General features: G+C 41.3%; 1 protein-coding gene across 3 annotated transcripts; it reads left to right on the top strand.

Moving 5' to 3' along the window:
- Window positions 1–32: 32 nt before the first annotated feature.
- LOC108005940 (solute carrier family 22 member 3) lies at window positions 33–18,958 on the top strand. Of its 3 annotated transcripts, none has more exons than XM_065866052.2 (5): window positions 33–480; window positions 14,614–15,500; window positions 15,586–15,740; window positions 15,809–15,977; window positions 16,759–18,958. In XM_065866052.2, the coding sequence occupies exons 1-5, from the start codon at window positions 340–342 to the stop codon at window positions 17,744–17,746; spliced, it is 2,340 nt and encodes a 779-aa protein (XP_065722124.2). In that variant the 5' UTR covers window positions 33–339; the 3' UTR covers window positions 17,747–18,958. The 3 variants fall into 3 exon arrangements, with proteins under 3 accessions (XP_065722124.2, XP_065722123.2, XP_016924855.4); XM_065866051.2 differs by having other exon boundaries at window positions 34–486; XM_017069366.4 differs by lacking the exon at window positions 33–480 and adding an exon at window positions 3,162–3,953.
- The last annotated feature ends 1,382 nt before the right edge of the window (window positions 18,959–20,340 follow it).

Genomic DNA, 20,340 nt, shown 5'->3' with positions numbered 1-20,340 from the left:
GATTCTTCGCCACGAATTCTTTTGTAGTTCCAACTCGGCCCTTGCCACCTACACATTCTGCAAACTGCGAGTGCTTTCTCAGGCTGACTGGATCGGATCGGATCAGTTCGTCCGGTTGCGACCCGCTCGGATATCCAAAATCCATTAATAACCAGCCCTGGGATAATTGCAATTTTCAATTGTTTGCCCGCCAAACAAATCGAGCGTTCCACCGATTTGATTTATCGACAGACTGTGTGTGTGTTCGCGGGTGTCGTGATTATATAAAATTAAATTGCACAACTAAATTGGTGAAGCAAAGCAGCATGAGATCGCAGGCTGACTAGTTCCTTAGTCAAAATGAGCTTCATTCATCCCGATGCTAGTTTGATGGGCTCGAATGGAAGTGACCCGGGTTCCATGGAGGAATTGGGATCGAAATCGGAGGAGGGCAAGAGTTCCCTGAACGATCGAGTGGAGATCAAAATCGTGATGATCAAGGTTCAGGTGATTTACATATACGGTATTTGCCTAAGAACTTTATAGTACACAACAAATAGTACATTGCTTAAACAATTTAAAACTATGTTTATCCAGGCTGGAAAACTAACAACATTTAATTATACCCGTTACTCGTAGAGTAAAAGGGTATACTAGATTCGTCGGAAAGTATGTAACAGGCAGAAGGAAGCGTTTCCGACCCCATAAAGTATATATATTCTTGATCAGGATCACTAGCCGAGTCGATCTAGCCATGTCCGTCTGTCCGTCTGTCCGTCTGTCCGTCTGTCCGTCTGTCCGTCTGTCCGTATGAACGCTGAGATCTCGGAAACTATGAGAGTTACAATACTGGGATTAGGCACGCAGATTCCTGAGATTCCTGCGCAGCGCAAGTTTGTTTCAGTAGAGTGCCACACCCACTCTAACGCCCACAAACCGCCCAAAACTGTGGCTCCTACAGTTTTGATGCTAGAATAAAAATTTTAACTGAAATGTAATGTTCTCATCAATACCTATCGATTGACCTAAAAAAAAGTTTGCCACGCCTACTTTAACGCCCACAAACCGCGAAAACCTGTGACGCCCACAATTTTTATGCTAGATAAAAAATTTTAACTGAAATGTATTCGTCTCGTCATTACCTATCGATTGACTCAAAAAAAAGTTTGCCACGCCCACTTTAACGCCCACAAACCGCAAAAACCTGTGACGCCCACAATTTTCATGCTAGATAAAAAATTGTAACTGAAATGTATTGGTCTCGTCGATACCTATCGATTGATCCAAAAAAAAATTTGCCACGCCCACTCTAACGCCCATAACGCTTAAATCTGTATACCGCCGGTAGGTGGCGCATTTTAATCTCGCTTTGCTGCTTGCATATCTCCATTTAGCTGAGTAACGGGTATCTGATAGTCGAGGTACTCGACTATAGCGTTCTTCCTTGTTTTCAACTGAAGGGTTATATAAAATATCTTTAATTTTTTTAACATTTGAAACATTGAAATGTTTCTTAATACTTTTTTAAAGTTACTAAGCAAGTTACTGTTCGACGACTTTTATAAAAGCAAGTTATGTAGTTTACGTAAAATTTGTATTGATGCTCATAAGAAACTCGCCCAAATTCAGAATAAGCGATTTTTTATCATACAAGATATGATCTGATAGATATTCAAAGCTTCACTTAGTACATGTGAAATAAGCTTGAGCTCTCAAGTCTTATTTAAACTTCTGTCTGCCCCAAACTCAATTAATTTTTGAGAACATCTTCCATAAAATGTTTACATGGGTAAAGCCAAAACTTTTCGAATTGTCTTTATTTGGTGTGCCACACGGCGGATACGTAATAAACGTAGCAGCCCCATGAGCAACAGCCAGAACTTTCTGCCTAATTTGTTTGTTGCGCGTGCCAATCGCGGGTCTCCGTTAAAATGAAGATACACGCGTGCAGCCTGCGCCCGCCCCTGAAAAAATCCCCCTCCCCAGCACCCTATTGTTTATGCAAAATTTATTAGCGCACTCCCTCGAACAATGACAGCCGTCGAAAGGCGGTGCCGAGGGGTGAGCTGTCGAATTGGATTTGCAAACAAACAAACAACTCGGGGGCTCACAAGTGCATGACACTACCTATTGCCGCTATCGGTCATAATTAGAACAGTAGCGGTACAATGGAGCCCCGCTACAAGCCATACTTCACGCTTTGTTCTACGAGCTGTAAGCCATTTAACGGCTCGGGGTTAAGGCAACAAAAGGAAACTAATGGAAAGCATCTACAGAGTTGAAAAAATTAACACTCTATTTATTATATGGTTAAGCATTTATTGTTTTGAGCGGTACTTTTTGTTCAAAGACCCCTTTTTGATCAGTATTTTCCTTCCTAAGTTGTAATCCTTGCAGTTAAACTATCTTAATACATCGTTAAACTTGCAAGTAGACCATGTACCGGTCTGGATAGTAGCTTTTGAGGTAGTAATATAACTTAGTTATTAATAAAGACTAGACAAACTAAGCCGATCAGGTATCATGTTGTGGCCTATTGTGTTTTCCCCACTTAACAAGTTTAATATGTCTTACCTACCATTTTAATGGGGGACCAGGGGAGATAGTAACAGGCACGCAATGACACGTGCGTCAGCTGTGAGGCTCCAGCTGGGCGTGATCCCCATAGAGACAGAACCACAAAATTACCAATTAATCGAGTCAATTGGTGGAAAATATATATTTAATTTGTCGGAGTTTATTGCCTCCCAATTGCGGCCAACTGAAATATGTGATAATATAATAAGCGCATTACGAATCGCCTGAAGGAAGGTCCTGGCCAAGACTCCTCCGGCGATAGCTTTCAGCCTTGAGATGGGAGTAATTCGCAGCCGGAGTTGAGCAACAGCTGCTCGGCTATATGTACTCTTTGGCTCCCAGAGCTTTGCCTTTAGTTTAGCCCGGATTTAGTTGGTCGTTTGGTTGGGGGACAGAGAAAGTGAAATTTTAGAGCACGTGACCGGCCCCATTGAAGTCCCGCTCGGGAATGAGCTCTTCCTGAAGTTCCTTCGACAACGGGGAAAGCTCCGGCTTTCGTTTTCACTTTCACTTCGTGGCAAGGAAAAGCGAAGTTCGGCTGGAGAAGCTTTTCACCGCTTTTCCCTGCTTTCCGTCGCTTTTCGCCAAATCAGTTGCGCGTTGGGCGCACGCCAGCACCAATCGAGTCACTTTATAGCGCGGACGTAGCCGTGTTTCCAGTATTTGAACAGATATTATTTGCCTATTTGAGTTACCCGAGCGATTAAAATGTTGCTTTTCAGTTTCTGTCTTGATTGTTTTTAAGAGAATAATGTAACTGTTTTAGATTAGCTTGACTGTGACTAAACAAACTAACAAAAACTATGAGACCATTTGATGTTCTAAATAAATGAAGTGTCAATTTTGTAACGAATTAGTTTCCAACTATACCGATTTACATTTCCCACAAACATTCAAGTTGTGTACCTTTGTTTTTAATGTTATTACCATATCCCATATTAACCATTGGCAGTTGCAGTCTTTTTAATAAACTTGTTGGCAAATCGTAGACTTACTTGAAAAGAAAACGAATTTAAAGTGCGTCTCTGGGAGTTTGTACAATGTAGTGCGTGATACACAAGTTCTGATTAAATGATCTGACAGTCGGAAACAATTGGCGAGCGAGTCCTCGCACTTTCACCGGTTTCGGACGCACTATGCTCACGGACATTGGCAGCATTGCAAGCGGCAACGGTAACGGTATCGGTAACGGCAACAGCGGCCACATTGGCAGTGGTCATGGCCTAGTCAGCGGACTCCACTCGAGCGACTCCTCCAGCGGAATCGGCAGTGCGAGCAGTGAAAAGTTGGCCGCGCGCGGCGATGAGGCCAGTGCCACAAAGGGCAGCAATGGAGAAGGGGATGCCGACGAGGATGACGACGAAGACGACGAGGACGATGATGAGGACCAAACTACGGTATATACCCCTACTTGGTCGAGGGATTCCTCGGGCGAATTAGCAGCATATGCATGCGTAATTTTATGCTCCGAGATAATTATTAACCCTCGCCGCAATCAGAAAGCCAAGAGCAAATTATGCGTGTGACAGCGATAAGCTGGGCATCATTTGATGGGGCTTAAGCTGGGGTAGGTCGCTGTGGAGGACACCAAAAAGGACATATCCATTTTAGATGGGTAGCAGACATAAGAAAGTTGTGTTCCTTAGTTTTGATGAAACAAGCTATAATGGAAGTTTATGGAATTTAAACCACTACTGCTATCTATGTCATTCCATTATATAGTAACATACAAGTAAATGGAAAAGGTTACCTGGGATACTTTTAAATAATAACGAATAGAAAAGTAATCGCATTCGACTTAAAACAGACTAAATGGGGAATTCTACAAGTATATATACATGTATATTCGCTAATAAACCTTTGTTTATATGACCAAGGCATATTACTTACATTTTCCTTTCTTTAAACGGCTTTAAAATATAATTTGGCAAAGATCAATCGTAACTGGAGAACCATAATTTTCCATATCTAATAGTGCTGAGGTCATACTCTGCTCATAAACTGTTTGATCGAAATGGATGACACACCCTAGCCGTTGGGTTGAATAATATATGACTGTATGCGGAATCCCCGGTCGAAAGTTTGAGCCACACGAAGTTTTGAATGGGCCATACACAAGCCGTCTGATCTCTGACATCCTGCCGTATTCCCGGCCTCAAATAGCTTCTCAAATCCATTCAATTATTTAAACAATCATTCACAGATGCGAGCGAGCACCCAGGGGAACTTTAGCTGGCGCATTCTTTTGGGTGTGAATAAGTAAGACAGGAAATGAGATACAAATAAAGGAAAAATTCCTGCAAACGAACCAAATAAATGAGGCAAATGACCATTTTAGATTTCCTTTTTTGTTTTCTGTCCTGGCGAATCAGATATCGTTGGGCTGCCATCTGCGGATATTTCACATTTGTGTGGCAACCCTCCCCCAACGATTTTTGGGGCAGTTTAATTAAAATCAGCCATGGGTGACGTCAGAAAGGCTGCCATAATTAAGTCAAGTTTTGAAACTAAACACGTTTTCCGTTCAGTTCAGTTCTTTTCCATTGCGCTCAGGTAAATTGTGGAGCTCCAGGTGGCTTTTGCCAGGTTACTCCACTCATTAGTCAGTCTTCCACACGTGCTTGGGATGTCGTGCGTACTGACTTGAGAAAATAAGAAGGTGGAATCGCGCTGTTTAGCATGCGAATGCGATAAACGTCAAAGTCAGAGCCGTGTAGGCCATATTCCCCCAGACTATGTAAATCTTGTATTTTTATATTATTTTTTGCAGAGCCTTATGCAAATTAGTCAATACAGGACCTGGCTCGTGTGAAAAAACAGCGAATACTAACAAAATGCTGTCGAGAGATAACATTAAAAATTTATAAATTGCAATAAATAATACAAATTTGTTTCGCCTAGGGAGGGGCAATTTCCTTTAAATGAAGGGTTGCAACTCATATTTGAGGTTATGTAGTATTTATTTACCATTTAGAAGCTGAATATCTTGCCCAACGGGATAAATCAGTGAGGATGTTTGGACCTGATTACTATGATCTCTGTAAGATTGTTTAGCTCCCTGCAATCGGTTGAAAAAAAAGGTATTCGTCTAGAACCTTTTAAATTAACTCGACTCCAATTCGCCCCAGGTAATTTCCACCAGACAGACACGCGAATTACCCCCTCCGCCTCGAGCAACCAGCGAATATTTCCAATTCACTTTGTTTAGAGCCCGAATTTTAAGGCGCATGTCTCAATTGGAAGCATTTTCTCGTCGCAGCCAGCGACCAAAGTCTGATTCAACTAGCCTCAATCGTTTATCCAAGTTAGCAAACGCTCAAAGTCCCGTATGTAAACAAACCAATTTGTATGGAGTCGACAGGGACTGAATTCGCATTACAGAGACCAAAGTGGCACACAACTAAGTACAATTTCGTATGGGGGCCTGTCTGTTGATGAACTCTTCATATATCAATTAGCACTATTTTTGATTGCCAAGGCCTGTCATGTTGGGCCACAAAAAGCATCCAAAAATGTTTTTATTTTTTAGTAGACGCCTGACAAATGTTTGTATGTTGTAAAGGACAATCAGTGTGCCAGCCTGGTCGTAAAGTTACGGCCCTCAAATCTGAGCTAACAAGCTACGGTAGACATGCACGGCAAAAATGTTGGAGACTTTCAGAGAGGATTTTGGATTAATAAAGACATGTCGCAGAGTAACGCAGAAAAAAGCAAATTGAACGCCATTTTTGTTTACCAACCCTAAGTTTCAAAGGATTGGTCTTCTACCACAACCCTTGTCGACTACCGCCTAACTGGCCACTTTTTAACAACTGACAAAAAAATTAACTTTAATTAACCAAACCTTCGAGGGGATTTCGTTTCACGACGGCCTCTCTTCCCGTTTACAGTCGTTTTGGGTAATCGTTTTTGGGTCCGGTTGCGGTTGTCCACTTTAAGGACTCTATTTTTTCACAACGCCAAGGTCAAAAAGCACCCCTAAAAGTTGAGGAAAAAAGTTTTTTGACAGCCCTTTTTCATTCCATAGAATAGTTTAATATTTATTAAAGTGATAAGCAGATGAGGCTTTGTTAAAGGCGTTCGACTCTCCGCTGATTTCAATTGGGTTTCTGGTTGAACCGGAGTCGAGAGTCGAGGACCTATGAAGTCCGCCTCATTTACATGGGTTAAGTGCCTCGAACTTCGTAGCCAAGTGCGGCGAACTCAAGAACCCAATAAATAGGGCAAGGGTGAGTTAGGGAAGGTAAGTTTCTGGGACAAGGCATTGAACGACTAAATGCCAGGGGCAGCTGGCTAAAAGTGTCATAGAACCCGCCGGCAAGGTAAACAGCGCTGCTCATAAACTTTCCGAGTGCCTAGAATGCGATAATCGCTTTATAATTTCTTCTTTAGAACTTTTACTGATTTGCAAAATTTCGCTTACTCATTTTGTTACACGTTTTTTCCCACCTAGTCCAGCAAGCTGTAAGCAACTGAAAACAGTTGCTTAATTATTCGGCAGAGGAAGCTGAAGTTAATTACAAGGGTTGACTGTCCCTCTCACACTTTAAAGGTACATAACAAAAAAAAGGATTGGCATTTAAAGACATCGATATCTGACCTTTGCTCAACTACGCAGCCAGTTTAAAGACCTCTTAAGGTTCAGAAGCCTTTACTTTGCGAAGGATTTATTTTTATTTTTGGCGAGGAAACGGAACAAACAATGGAGCAGTACTCAAAGCAATTACACCCAAAACGGGAAAAACAAAGCTACGAAAACCAGATGGGCACTACGCAAAAGACAATACAGTTGTGTAAACAAAAGTGAGGAAACAAGTGCTGAGTGGGTTTGATTGGGTGGGCTGCCTTGATGAGTGGGGCGGTGGGTCCCAGGGCAATTAAGCTTGTCAAGGTTCCGAAACGGAAATAAGAGTTGCAGGGCGGCAATGGCCGAGTGTGAAAAGGGCATTAATATTCAATTGGACGGAAATGCCTTATATCAGCTTCGTGTGTGCCAACACTTTTGTTTGCTCATCCCATTAAAGGGAAATGATGTGGCATAAACATTTTATGTAGCATACATTTCGGCTGCGCTCAACAATTTCTTGCTAATATTCATGATTAAATCCGCCAGGAGCTGATAACATTATCAAGGATTTCTAAAAAAAATATATTCTGGCTTAATATCAGCCTGCTAATCTTAGCTTTTTTTAATTTGACGTTTTTTAAATTAATATTGCAGAGCAGAACTTTTCCATCTTCAGGTGGAAATTGAATTTTAACAACCGTCATCTCATTTCGCAGGATCAGCACGCATCTCTCCTCTCGTAATTCGGCTTTTATCTTTTGTTTAGCCTCCTAAGCCAGTTTCCCGTTTCCGATTTCGAGTTTTAGTATGCTTGGCCAGAGGACAAGTACACCCCGGGTGGCTATCAGCTAAGTCATTGGCCAAGGCCAACTAAATTTAGTGGTCCAGGCCTATTTATGTTTATGACGGTTTTTTGCCCCCAGACATATAATAGCATCCCCACTGGACATACATAAATATGTATGTACAATTTACATAAGTATTTGCCGGTTTCCTTCGTAAGCCGCTTAGTTGCAGACCGGAATTGGAAAGGAAATATCCGTTTTCATGCACAGCCTGTGTAGAACCAAAAACATAATCAAAAAAAAATATCACCATTCGTTAGTTCATTTCCGTATTATAAAGGGAATTTACTGTTGATGGATTCTATAGAAGTATTACCCCTGCTATATAGCTGTTTCAATTCATGTATACACTTAGGAACATTTATTCATGTCAGACCAATCACATCTGATTTTCCCTGTCACCAAATATCCGCTATTTAAGTCACTCAAAATAAAGAAATACAAGTGTAGACAGAAATATGTAGAAAAACAGCGGAAAGCTTTCAAAGCAATTGAAACGTTGCTGAAACGGAGAACACAGGAATAAGAATTCACCTCTAAAAATGTGTGCGCATCCTTCACCTAGCACCCCAAGAATGTGAGCCATTCGAGCGAACCAAAGACAAAGTCCACAATATCATGGTTCTTATGTATAGGCCGATTCGGCTCTCATCGGGGTGCCAAGAAAGCCAGCATCCGAGGGAAGAAGACCTGCCCCACTTGGGTTTGCAGTGGGAGAGATGTCAGATTCAATTGCTGCGACACATAAATCAAAGGCAAAAGAGGAAAGGAAGCAGTCATAAATCGTGACTCGAAACTATGTTGTGTTGTGGGAGAGAGTTCAATGTTTCCATTATTTTCAAGATAATTGCATTAAGGGACAATGGGGAACATCCTTTAAACTAAAGTTGTATAGTCTTCACAACTCTCATTTTATTTCCAGGTTACAAATAGCATTTTCCCAGCATTGAGAAATGAGTCTTGGTGACAAATGAAAGTGTGCCAAAATGTTCTACGCAAAATTCATTTGTCACCTTGTCGTTGGCACCTTTTATTTATTTATTTAGAATTTTTGGACTCACTATTCTAAGCAATGGACGAAGTTGATGGAGAACACTTGACTAAACAGAAGGCGATGCCGCCTTTCATAACATTAAAACAGTTTATGGACTAGACAATAAACGAAGCAATTAAGAAGATAATTAAAGGGTGGTGTTAGTACATATAGTCGCATTTATGGCCCTGATAAAAGTGGCTTGGGCCCACTTTTCCCAGCTTTCTTGGCTAATGCCCCTGGGAACCCTTCAAATCCTTCAATATGCCATAACCAAACACTCCACACCCACTGGAAGCACTCCTTGCGAGCTTGAGCATATATGCCTATGTGGGCGTAAAACAATCTGCAATACATTACGCATACGCCACGCTGTGCCAAATTGTTTCGACAGTTCGGGCGAGCGAGTGTTTATGATCAGCCATGGAAGGCATTTGCATACACGTGCCGGCAATGCGCTAGAAAGGGATGCACAGCCCATCAATATATACCACGCAGACGAAACACTCGGTAATACTGCCTGGATTTGTGAATTATGGCCCACACATTTCGGCCACTCGGGGGTCAAGAACTGGGCGCAAACTGCGAGGCCAGCGAAACTAATCAAATATTTATGCTAGCTTTCGTCTGGCTCATCGTCTGGTCACGATATCGTGACGGCGCTAACTCGAATGGCTCATATTGGCTTTAATGGCAGCAACAAGTTATGGGGATTCGGAAGCTCCATTGCATGTCCCCAGCCAGAATATAATTGGAATAGCCACTTCTAGTAAGTGAGCTTCTATTTTCGGGCAATTTAATTATACGGTTTTTGTCATCTACTTTGTGAAACTTTGCTTTACAAACACGGTAATTATATAACGTATAATGAGGATTGAATGACAGCTTTAAGGGAGGCACAAACATTTTTTTAAGAGAAATTTATGTTTGGTCAGAGGTTTGTACCGCTGTGAAGGAGACGTTTCCGACTCTATAAAGTATAGATATTCTTGACTTCCCAGTTTTTTAAGAAATTAAAACAGCCTAAGGCCTGGCATCATAAAACTTTTCACATCGTATTATTTTGGGCGCTATATCTATGTATATACTTATTAGCTACCATGGGAGTCATATGGTGTAAAGTGCTTAGTAGTTATAATTCATAAAATCAGGGCACGCATGAGTAGTACATCTTCGGTATGCCAAAGCTGGCTTCCGTTTCCGTTGTATTTATAAACTATAAAGTGAGAACGTAATAATTTATTCGTCAGATAACGTTTAAGAGGAAAAACGAACCCTTTAAGTCCCGATAAGCATACGGATTTGGTAAATCTAATATCTTGAAAGTTTACTATTTCCTTCTTACACTGAGAAGACAGGAATTGACGGATTGGCATATGGCTGGGACTTTTAAAATCGGAGACTTATGTAAATTACTAGGGACAACTTATAAATTATAATCTCAAGGCTAGCACAAGCATTAAACATGTCATTTTTAGTAACGGTGATGCTGAGCTTTCGATCAAAAATTGAATTTGCGTCAGACGTTCTCATAACGCTTTAAAGACTATTTCCTTCAAAAAGTAAGACATCTTTAAAAGTAGCTTCCATTCGGCTTATATCTAAATATGTAGCTTCCCTAATGTGTTCCCTAGCAAATCTTAATTTTCTACTTGTTTTTGATTAATTCTGCTAGTGATTCCGATCCAAAATATATTTATAAGGTCGGAAAGGATTACGACTATCGGGTCTGTGATTGTCGATGGATTGTTTTAAGTAATTAATTATTATTGTCAATTTGAACAAACTCTTTAATCAGAAAATTAAATCTTTTAAACTTATCCGTCGTTTAGGTTGTATGTTGCTTAATTCAGCGTAATAAATTAATCTATTTTATGAAAAAAAGTGAATCTACCCGGTGTAGAACTGAGGAAGTGTTATTGAGTCATACACAACATTGCGAAAATAAGAAGTGCCACAAACACCAGCATATTAGCCGCCTCAGCAGCTCAGTCAACAGATTTTGCCAGGCTTTTCACTTAACAGAAACGGCCGAGAATAATTCATCAGGCCCAACTTTCACCTGTGACCCCCTTTCTCCCAACAACTCCGGCTGTTCTGCTACCTGTTTGCCAGAAGGCACAAACAGCAATCCCAGCACGAGACACTTTTGCTCTGGCATTGCTCCAATTAACTTTGGCGTCTATTGTTGCCAACGTTTCATAATCCACCCACCCACCTTGCTTACGGAGAAAAGAAGATTTGGTTGCTACTTTATGATCATACATGAGTGCCCATTGTTGTCCAGGCGAAGTCTTGGCAGTCGGAGCGTTGTTGTCGTTACCTGGTGGGTGTTAGGCCAAACAATTAATTAGTCATTAGGCCAGGCTAATGGGTAAACGATACACAGGCTGAGCGGAAAGATAACTGATTTTCTTTAGGGATTTTCTGACATCTTGACTTTAGTTTACTTTCAGTTCAAAATTCAAACATTGAAAAAGTTTTGAATGATTTTTCCTATACCAGGATTATGATATAATAAGTAGGCCTTTATTGTAACAATAACCTTTCCATTTATTTTATTATTTTGCCACCTTGTTATAATCGAACAGTTTCCAAAGCATCAAAATATTTTAATGAGTTCATTGCTTGTAACATTTCCAACAAGCGTAATTTAATGGCCCAATCAATTGGATTTAATGTCGAAGGTCGCGGAAGTATGTTGCAACCTAAAACAATATTTCTATTTAATATTTCGCCCGTTATTCAGCCGCCAGAAGCGAGCTCATATTTCAAGAATTGAAGCCAAACGAGCTCACTCGTTTCGGTTTCAATTACGATTTCCTTCCTTGCAAACAATAGACTTCGACGTATCCCCCTCCGTTTCCATATTTCATATATGTGCAATGTACATATTCCACCATCTTTCACGGGGGAACGCTTAAAATTGAGTTGGGGAGAGCGATAAATAAGTTATGAAATATTAAGGAGGGAGAAATACCTCCGGGAGTGTAAATATGTATCTATATGTAGCGGTTCTGGTCCGAAATAAAAACAACTTGCCAACTAGTGGACATCTAAGTGCTTCTCATTAAGAAGATAATTGGAATGTATTGTGGGCAACAAACTGTACATCTTGAAGCAGGTTTTTTATATTCCTTTAATTACGACTGAGGGAGTCGGCAATTTGGCCTGGCTTGGGGCGGTCCATCAGTCATCGAGCAAGGACAAAGAGGAGATTCCTCCGGTGCTCCTGTGCACAGCCGTGTGGCAGAGACTTATGAATAATTTATAGCTGGATTGTCGGGGCTTTTTGCTGTGCTGAAAATCTGTTTTTGAACTTTTAGATACCCTCCCAATATATCTGATATTTTTTGTTCATTTTTAGAACTCAGTAAAAAGGGTAAAGTCAGCGTACTTTCCAGTCCTTGTCGAATAAAAAAAAAAAAGATAAACAATTTTCATAGTTACACAGTGAATCACCTTGAGAGCCAGTCTATTGAACCATTCGTCACGTGACGCATAAAATTTAGCTTACCGTCGAACTTTATCCAACCCAAAACTGATATAAAATAACAGACGCAGGCAATCGGCATTAACCTTGGCCATATTTGCACAAGTGCTGGCAGTCGGCAAAACAAAAATAAACCCAAAAAGGAGAAAATGAAGATACAGAAACGAATTCATTTAATTGACGCATAAAACTAGACAGACTACGTCGGAAGCCAAAAAAATAATAAAACGATTGCATACTTGTAGACGTCGACTTCTGCGGATCCTTTAGACTTATTTGCCGACCAGAACATCGAATTTCAGTCTTTTGGTTTTTATTGTTTTCACTCGTCTGTTGTTTTGCGAGCACACATAATTTATGCATAATCCGCAAAACCGAGCCTTTACCAATCCGAATCCGTTTCTCATTTGCCTCGACTCTGTTTTTGAAGGTCAAAACACTTAATGGTTGGTTGCCCATCAGTATTTTCGATTTTTAAACGTAAGGCTGATTTTGTATAAACACCATGTATGTATACAAAAGGACCTTTTAAACATGACAACTCAGAACAAATATAACTATAATGACGACTGTAAAAGGAGAGGACTACGACGCAAAAGCACGACGGAATTGTTCGCAAAGGTTGAGAAAAACATCTGAATAGCGTGTTTTTTTGTGGCTTAGGGACATTTGTCAACCCAAACATGGGAAAGAAAAAAAGTCGTAACCGGCTTGTAAGTTTTCCTTGTTAACTTGTGCTTCTCCTTTGGTCTGCTTAATTTTTTTTAGTCGACAAAAATGCGAATTTTGATGCCTTTTAATTAGAAAAATTAATAAAAAAGAAAAATGTTTCCAAAATTAACTCACGCTTACTTGTTTGCAGGTTTGGTATACGGATTTCGTGGTTATAAGTCATTGCTTTTTTGGGTCTTCTGGGTGACATTTTAGCTTCTACAATTGAAGAGTAAAATGTACATACCTCAAACAGTTACGTAAATGTATTAAAAAACAAGAGACAAGGCTATAGTTGAGTGCATCGACTATCAGATACCCGTTACTCAGCTAACCAACTTTAAAATAAATATACCTTAGTGTAGAGGCGAACAAATCACCGATGTTTAATTTTTTATCAACTTTACATTTTTACACTTTACTCTTTTATCTACTAACTGTGGCATTATTAACGATGTTCTTAAAGTAATTAATAACCAGCGGAAGGTAGGTTTTAAACTTTGACCATGTGGGCGCCACAGTTTTGGGTGGCTTGTGGGCGTTAGAGTGAGCGTGGCATAACACACTTGTGCTGCGTACGAAGCTAAAGAATATAAACCTGAAGTCCCAACTCTCTAGCTCTCATAGTTTCCGATATCCAGAGTTCACACAGACAGACGGACATAGCTAGATCGACACATCTAGTGATCCTGATCAAGAATGTATCTACTTTGTAGGATCGAAAAAGCATCCTTCTACCTGTTAACTACTTTCTATGAGGGACGCGTATTACAAATCGTGGAAAATGGCTAAAACAATTCGATAAAGTTATCAGTTTCCACTATGACAGATATGTGCAGTGCACATATTCCCTTTGTATATTAATATTTAAGATGTATATTCCTAAAGATAATCGCTGCGCCTTCGCTGGGACTTAAACTTACGTAAAAGAAGAAGTGAGGCAGACCCACTTGGCACTGCAATTTGTGTTTATTATATGCCCAGCTGCATTCTGGCGAATGAGTGGGTGTGTGTGGTTCTATCCAGGCACTACAGACCCACCAATTGCTGCTCTCCAGTTCCCAAGGACACTCGGGATAATCAGGGAACGTCACTGAATTGAATTATTGGCCCTTGTCTGGATATTAGTGGCTGAGAGTTCAAGCTGTGTCAGGGACATTAAAGACATTTGGGTTTTGAAGCTATGTGAATCAATCATTACCATAACCGAAAATATATATAAAGTCTGTACCAATAGATTAAGTTGATGTTAAGCAGCCTAATCTAAAAAACAAAGACTATAATAATTAAATTTAAACAGATAATAAAAAACAACATTTCTTCTAGGATGAGTTTCGTTCTCGTAATTATTATTAATATTTTGATTACCCATAGCTAAAATTCTAATTGTCATTTATTTCCCACACAGGCAGAGTCCCCTCTACTGCCCCTGAAGGACGACGAGCCATTGCCCCCTCGAGTCCAGAGTTCCTCGCACATATCAGCAAACAGGTCACCCCACCAGTACGACACCTTAGCCGGCGACCTCGAGCCGAAGCACCACCAACCTCACCCCAACCCCGCACCCGACGAGCTGACCAACTGCGAAAAGCCGGAAGGAGAGGCCAACAACAACAGCACCAGCAATAACAACAACAACAACCACGAGGGTGCGTTCTGTAAGCACCGTTCAGACAGGGACGTTGGGTACCACGAGTACCAGCTCTATCCCAACGACACCTTCGCCCGGTTGGAGGGCAAGGCTCCGAAGCCGAACACCAAAATGCAGACCAAAGTGGATGCGGTGGGACGGATCACCGGGCCTTGGGGGAAGTGGCAACTGCGGACGGTGCTCCTGATCTTCCTGTGCAAGATCCCATCGTCCTGGTTCATGGCCTGCATCATTTTCACGGCTCCAGCACCGCGACACGGCGAGTTCTTCTGCAAGCCGCCAAACACTATTGGAGCGCAGAACCAAACGCAGTGGATTAAGGTTTCACATCCGCAGAAGGAGGAGAGGGACGACCAGGAGTTCAGCATAGACTTCTGCAACGTATATCAGGACGCGCAGGAGCACGCCCATCACTACTACAACTACGAGAACAGTGAGCAGGAGCCGCGGGTGTGGGAGAAACCCATGAACCGCAACTCCAACGTAATCCCCTGCACGGAGTTTCAGCACGAGGCCGACTACCACTCGGTGGTCACCCAGTACGACCTCGTCTGCTCCCGGGACATCCTCGTCTCCGTCACGCAGTTCTTCCATCTGTTCGGTGTCCTCACCGGCGGCATCCTGGCCAACCAGCTGCTCAAATAGTAAGTTAATGGTTGGTAGTAGATTATAGTACAAACAAATTGGGGAATACAGTCTCTGTTTTGGTGCTAAACTTCCGATCTCTAGTTTCAGTCCCCGAAATGTGATGCTCTTCGGCATGATCACCCAGATATTTTGCGGTAACCTCACGGGGCACGTGGCCTCCTACGAACTGCACGTCTTCTTCCGCTGCCTCTCTGCCGTTTGCTGTGCCCAGATGTACACCGCCGGAGGCCAGATTAGTAAGTGCTGATACCTTGTCTTCCCACGTGGTCATGATTAACGGATCCTATAATTTGCCCCTCCGCAGTGGCCGACATAACGGGCGGAAAGTACCGCACCTGCGTCACCGCTCTGTTCGAGCAGTTCTGGTCCATTGGCGTGATGATGCTGCCCGGTGTGGCTAGCTTCTGGTCGAGCTGGTCTCACCTCTACATGGCCATCTCTTGGCCAACTGTGATACTAATCTATCTGTGGCAGTAAGTAATAAAAACCATGGAAAATATCAGTAGTCGATCTATGATGTGATACATTACATACATTTATATGTAAAGGGCTGCAAGTCCATAAAAAGATTTCGAAATGTTATTTTTATACCTGTAAGTAAAGGGTATTTGTTGAAAAGTATGTAACATGTAGGAGGAAGAACATTTAAAGTATACATATATATTCTATTACAGGATCCTTAACCGAGTGGATCTATCCATATCTGTCTAACAATCAGTTATCTGTATAAATTCTGTTATCTTGGAAACTGCAAGAGTTCGACATTTGACAACGCCAAACCGCTCATTTCTGAGCATTTCTGACCTTAATATTTTCTTAATGCTTACGACGACATTGAAACTTATGAGGAACTATTTCAGCTAAAATTTTTTTTTGCATAAAAACTGTGGGAGCCACAGTTTACGGCGGTTTGTAAGCGTTAGAGTTGGAATTTTGGAATTGAAACCAACATTTAACCGTTTAAATTTGAGTAATAAACGAGCGCTGCGTACGAAGCTAATGAATCTAAATCTGAAATCTCAACTCTCTAGCTTTCCGAGATCACAGAGTTAAACGGATAGACGGACAGAACATATATAGACTTTGTGGGGTCGGAAACACTTCCATTTGCCTGTTACATACTTTTCGCCGAATACAATATACCCTTTTACTCTACGAATAACGGGTATAATAATATAGAAAAATTAAAAATTTACAAAATGATATTTTGAACTTGTTTGACTGATACGTACATTTTGACCCTCCTTTTTCTAGATGGATTCCCGATTCGCCGCGCTGGCTGATTGCACGAGGGCGCACACAGGACGCCAAGAAGATCCTGCTGGAGTGCGCCGAGGTGAACGGGACGCGCTACAGTCTGCCCCACGACATCGATAAGCAGCTGGAGCTGCAGGCGCAGACGGCGATGGACGCACCTCCCCCGAGTGGGTGGTGGTCGATATGGAAGGGTGAGCGGGCGGTGCGACACATGGTGTGCGTGCACCTGGCCTGGTCGCTCTACATCGTTGTCTACTACGGCATGCTGCTCAATATCCGCTCCTTCAGTCGCGACCACCTGTACATCAACACCTTCTTCGCGGGCTTCAGCGAGATGATGGGCACTTTCATCGGCCTGTTCCTGATCCTGAAGACCACCCGCAAGTGGCTGTGGACCGGACTCTTCAATATAGTGGCAGGATGCATCGCCTACTGCGGCTGGTTGGTCCCCAAGCCCAGTGTGATTGGACTCGACTCTAACGTGGCCCTGCTGATGTGCTCGGCCATGGTCTCCAAGATGGCCATATCCACGACGCTTAGCATTCTAACTACGTGTACGGTGGAACTGGTTTCGGATGACAAAAAGAAAATCACCTCCTTTTCCACAATTTGCTGGGCTCGTTTCTGGCTGCTGGGAGCCCCCTTCATTGGATCTACGGTGGTTTTTGGACAGCTCATTCCCCAGACGGCATTCGCCTCTCTGGCCATTCTCGGGGGCCTGTGCACCTCCTTGATAAGAAGTCCTAGGACTCATCCCATCTCGGGGCCCGCTTCACCTTCAACGGCTGCTCAGGCGGCTCAGAACATGGCCTCGCAGTTCACCATCATCGACGGAATGGACAACAAGGGCTATACACCCACCTCAAAGACTATCCACTCGAACAGCACCATTAGGAAACTGACCACGCCACAATCGAATCTACCTCCTCAACTGATGCCCGGCATTTGGACGACCAAGATACACGAGGATAGCCCACCAATGTGAACAGCTTTTCAAAAGTGATGTTGGGTTGAATATTTAGGCTTGAGAAACAGCGAGTGGGTTAGAGCCTTTAGGATAGTAAATCAGCTTTTCAAGAGCAAGATTAAAGAGAAAAAGCAGACGTTCAAAGGTAGGCTGTTGCTAATTTCACAGCTAGGACCTTGGTTTGGTTCACTTTGGTGGTGCTGTGACTTGTAAACTATAGTCTACAAAATTTGATAGAAACTATATACTTATAGCCCGCTTAATAACTTTAGGGGCTTAATTTTTTGTAAGGCACAATAGCAAACTTTCCTAAGGTGAAAAGTCTTGATTTTTAAGTACCAGATCTTTTCGCACACTTAAGTAGGAGCTCAACTATACCCTAAACAACATTATGGAATGCTCAAGTGAGAAAATTTTAGGCACTTGCAGACAAAGGTACATTTTTAAGTAGGCAATCTCTAAGCTTAAAGCTGTGGATTAGGATCCTCAACCAAATTATTTTAAAAGGGAAATGACGCTCGCCAACGAAACCTAACAATCAAGGCGACGAAAAAGGAGAAACACATATTTTTCATTAACTTGACTTTTAAGGCATAGTTTATTTAACAAACCCAGAAGGCCATAAAACCACTTGAATCTGGGATTAGCTTCAGCGCAGCCATAATAAGTAGTCTTATAGAACTTAAGTCAAATGTGGAACACGCCTTGGGACAAGCCCAGTATTACGCAGTCACTGTTGAACCAAAACAGATCCGTACCGATTCGAACCTCATGTAGAACCAACTGCACAGACAAACCAACTTTAAATGGTGATCCTTCTAAAGGTCTGTGGTTCCACATTTAAGTGATTGTGTTGCAAACACCCGGAGAGAATTACATGAAAAGACATATACGAGTAGTTACACAATAATTACATATTATGGAACATTTTAATTAATTACCTATATAACATAACTAATTCTTTATAAAGAAAAAAATGCTAAATACACACTAATTACTTTATTACCGTTATGTATTATGATTATCAATTACCAAGCTAGTTTAATATAATTCAATTAGTAGTTTTCAGGTCCTTCGTGCAATATGAACATACACTATTTTTAAAGTTGCATCACTAGAGTACGCTTAGCAACCTGTTGAATGTTATCTGATAATGGTTACTATATGAAAGGAAATGTTATACATGGCAAAAGAGCAATATTTTTCTAATAAATCATCCCCATAAATGTACTCTTTTATTGTTAAACCTAACATTTAACATTTTAAGCTTTCAGAAATTTATAAACTTAATATAAAGCGGATTGGGTTCGAATAATGCGAGTGCACTTACATTTTAATTACTAGTTTTTTGGAAAGTTTAGAATTAAAATTCAACTTGATAACAGAAAAAACAAGGAAGAACTCTATAGTCAAGAACCTCGTCTGTCAGATACCCGTTATTCAGCTAAACAAACCGTTACTCAGGACCAAAGGGAGATGGAAATATGCAAGCAGGAAAGCGAGATTGCAATGCAATCGATAGGTATTGACGAGACTAATACATTTAAGATAACACTTTTTTTCTAGCATGAAAACTGTAGGAGCCACAGTTTTGGGCGGTTTGTGGGCGTGGCACACTGCGCAGGAATCTCTAGAAACTGCATGCCTAATCCCAGTCTTGCCGTAGTAGTAGTGCGTTCTGACAGACAGACGGACATGGCTATATCGACTCGGCTAGTAATCCTGATCAAGAATATATACACTTTATAGGGTCGGAAACGCTTCCTTCTGCCTGTTACTTACTTTCCGACGAATCTAGTGTACCCTTTTACTCTAAGAGTAACGGGTATAAAAACAAGGAAGAACGCCATAGTCAAGAGCCTCGTCTATTAGATACCCGTTAGTCAGCTAAACAAACCGTTACTCAGGACCAAAGGGAGATGGAAATATGCAAGCAGCAAAGCGAGATAGAATATAGTCGATAACCTTGACTATTAGATACCAGCTTATTAGCTAAAGGGAGTGGAAGAGGGTTGGAGGTATGATTGCACAATATGCCCATTTACTCAGTAACGGATATTCAAATGTTTGATCTTATTAGAAGTGGTTAATGGAAAATATCGATATTTCCATCACCATAGCGTGCAAAGTCGCAGCAGCAACTATGTTGTTTTAGAGCATTCACACTAGCCTCCACTGTTACGAAACAATTTTTTCCAAAATTAAAATATTCTTTAGGATCATGTCATGCCTGTAATTAATGCTCTAATGTCGTAGAACAGGGCTACCTTTTCTTGACAAATTCCTTTATCACGGTGAGTAAAACCGGAGCTTAAAAATGATAGGCTGCCTTTTGCTTGATACGTTTTACATTGCTGAGTTGTTACATTTTTTACAGCTGCTTATCAGCTGCACCATTTAAACTCTATTTTTAGAAATTTCAGCAACAACCTCGAAGCTCTTAAATGTCTGAAAGCCAGAGTTGTAATTTTATTTCATTAAAAAGCAATGGGGACATTTTAGTATCAACAGTACGCAATATTTAATTTTAAATTCCTACATTTAAGTTCCTACATTTTCTAGCTTATCAATAATTTTAGACTTTAACTTATAATAAAAAAAATAAATTACAT

Source organism: Drosophila suzukii, chromosome 3 (genome assembly GCF_043229965.1).
Source record: "Drosophila suzukii chromosome 3, CBGP_Dsuzu_IsoJpt1.0, whole genome shotgun sequence".
Classification (NCBI taxonomy): domain Eukaryota; kingdom Metazoa; phylum Arthropoda; class Insecta; order Diptera; family Drosophilidae; genus Drosophila; species Drosophila suzukii.
This window is presented reverse-complemented; position numbering and strand designations above follow the sequence as displayed.